Below are 2,267 nucleotides of genomic sequence, written 5' to 3' on the forward strand. Positions count from 1 at the left end.
TCAAAGGTTAGATTTGACAACTTTCATAGCTGAAAATGGTCGTTTTGTAGTAGCAGTAGAAATTAGAAGAGTAAGCACAAGTCTCACCATTCTATAAACAAGTTTGTAGTGTTCTGAGTTTCCAGTTCTCACTAACCATTGACACAACTCAGATAAACTGTTCAATTTTTTGAACTCTAGATCCTGGACTACATTATGCTCAAAATGATAAAGCTCCTTCTCCAACACTTGTCTGTCATAATCTGTAAAATATTGTGGATAGAAATTCTTTACCAACAAACAAAGAGCACTACTTCTGAAAGATTTTAAGGCCTCTCGAGGTTCTAAAGCTGAGCTAAGCCTAAGTAACTCCATTGCATCTTCATTAAACCAATGATTTAGTTCCTGTAGTTGAGAATCTATTGCAACATAAAAAATATTTACTTGATAATGATGCTCAATTGTAACGTTATCTTGCTAATTATGAGCTCGACCTCGCCTCCCAACGTTACAAGCATTCATATCTAGGACATCAATGCAATGCTTCTCACAAAATGATATCACAGTGATGAGTAAGCCATCCCATCCATCATCTCTAAATTTTTGGATAAGTGCTTTAGTAGATGAAACTAAATGCATGGCATTTAAAATGTCTTGAGATTGGCTTTGCAAAGCTTGACAAAGTTTATCAGTGATCTCCATAGTTTCCTTCTCAAGATGCAAGATAAAGACAAATTCAAATGAAGTTAAACCATCATAAGCTGACTCTGCTTCTGCCCGGTGTTCTCCATCACTTGCATCATCAATTATATTTAGTAAAACTTCAACAGTTGAAGTAAACATCCTTAATAAGCTAGAATCTAATCTAAAATGTGAACTTCAACTTGTTTCTATAGGTCGTTGTAAAATGCCAATTTGATTAAGTCCACTTCCAATCTCAAGCTCTTCAAGATCAATCAAACATGCTATTTCATTAGCATTGACAACTTTCAATTGCTCATTACGCTTGCATGAAGCATTAACAGTTTTGATCACCAAAAGCAATTTAAGAAAAAAAAACCCACTAATGGGGACAACTTGTTTTGATGCTTTTACTAATGCCAATTGTAAGCAATGTACAAAACAATGGATGTAGTAAGCATATGAGCAATCATTCAAAATCAAAGCTTGTAATCCATTGCACATACCTCACATGTTGTTTGCTCCATCATATCCTTGCCCTCAAATATTTTGTATATCTAAGCAATGTTGAGTAACAAAGAATATATCCTCTCCTTTAAAGTCAAAGCCGCAATGTCAACAACATGAATAAGTCCAAAAAAATGTTCCTTCACAAACCCTTCTCTATCAACATATCTAAAAATCACAGCCATTTGCTCTTTCATGGACTCATCACGAGCTTCATCAACCATTATGCAAAACTTTGCATCACCAATTTCTTCCGAAATTGCCTTCTTCACTTTGACTAAGTAAACATGTAGATTCCTTTTAAATCTTAAGTGATGTGTAGGTTGCATTTTTGGGAGCTTTTTCTATTATGTTAGCAACCTTCTCATTCCAAACAGTGACAATGTTCAATGCTTCAAGAAAGTTTCCACGATTAGATGAACTAAAGCTTTCATCTCGACCTCTAAACAATATAGCTTGAAAGGCAAGATGTCGGACAATATAAATTAAGGCCTTCAGTTGCAACCGATTATTTGCAATTTGTTCAGTAGTGAAATGATCAACTACCCTTTGTAAATGCTGCCATTAGTTCATCAAATCCTTGCACATTTGCTCGACAACTCTATGAGCTAAGTTAGGATCTTTTCCTATATGACCTTGAAAATAACAATTTTTGCCCCCAACTTTTTTCCAATTTATAAATCCACCAACAATGAATGTAATTTGTCCCAACCCCATTTGGATTATGAAAGACAAAGCAGGGTAGACAATAAGCTGCATCTTTCGTAGGAGAATATTCAAGTCATGTTGAATAATATTCAAACCAAGAAGCTTGAAAGCTACAATTGTGTTTTCAATTTTTTTTTTTATGTCTCTAGAGGAGGTTGGTGCAGACTATTTTTAATGTAAGCCCGTCGAATTTCATCACGTTGATTAACATGATATTCCCATATTTGTTTGCGTGTTCTGGGATCATAATCCAAAGAATCAATATTGATTTTTTGAAATTGTGTTTGAGAGATATGGCTATTTTTCGAAATTGGGATATCGGCATTTTCTAGAATTGGGGAATGAATATTTTTTGGGATTGGAACATCGATATTTTCCGGAATTGGGGAATG

General features: G+C 34.6%; 1 protein-coding gene across 1 annotated transcript; it reads right to left on the reverse strand.

Annotated features, from left to right (window-relative positions):
* LOC111988160 (uncharacterized) lies at positions 1–822 on the reverse strand. Its single transcript, XM_024019929.1, has 2 exons — positions 492–822; positions 1–398 (listed from the first exon to the last, which is right to left on the reverse strand). The coding sequence occupies exons 1-2, from the start codon at positions 820–822 to the stop codon at positions 1–3; spliced, it is 729 nt and encodes a 242-aa protein (XP_023875697.1).
* Positions 823–2,267: the final 1,445 nt, after the last annotated feature.

The sequence above is a fragment of the Quercus suber genome, unplaced genomic scaffold, assembly GCF_002906115.3.
Source record: "Quercus suber isolate HL8 unplaced genomic scaffold, Cork oak 2.0 scaffold_438, whole genome shotgun sequence".
NCBI lineage: Eukaryota > Viridiplantae > Streptophyta > Magnoliopsida > Fagales > Fagaceae > Quercus > Quercus suber.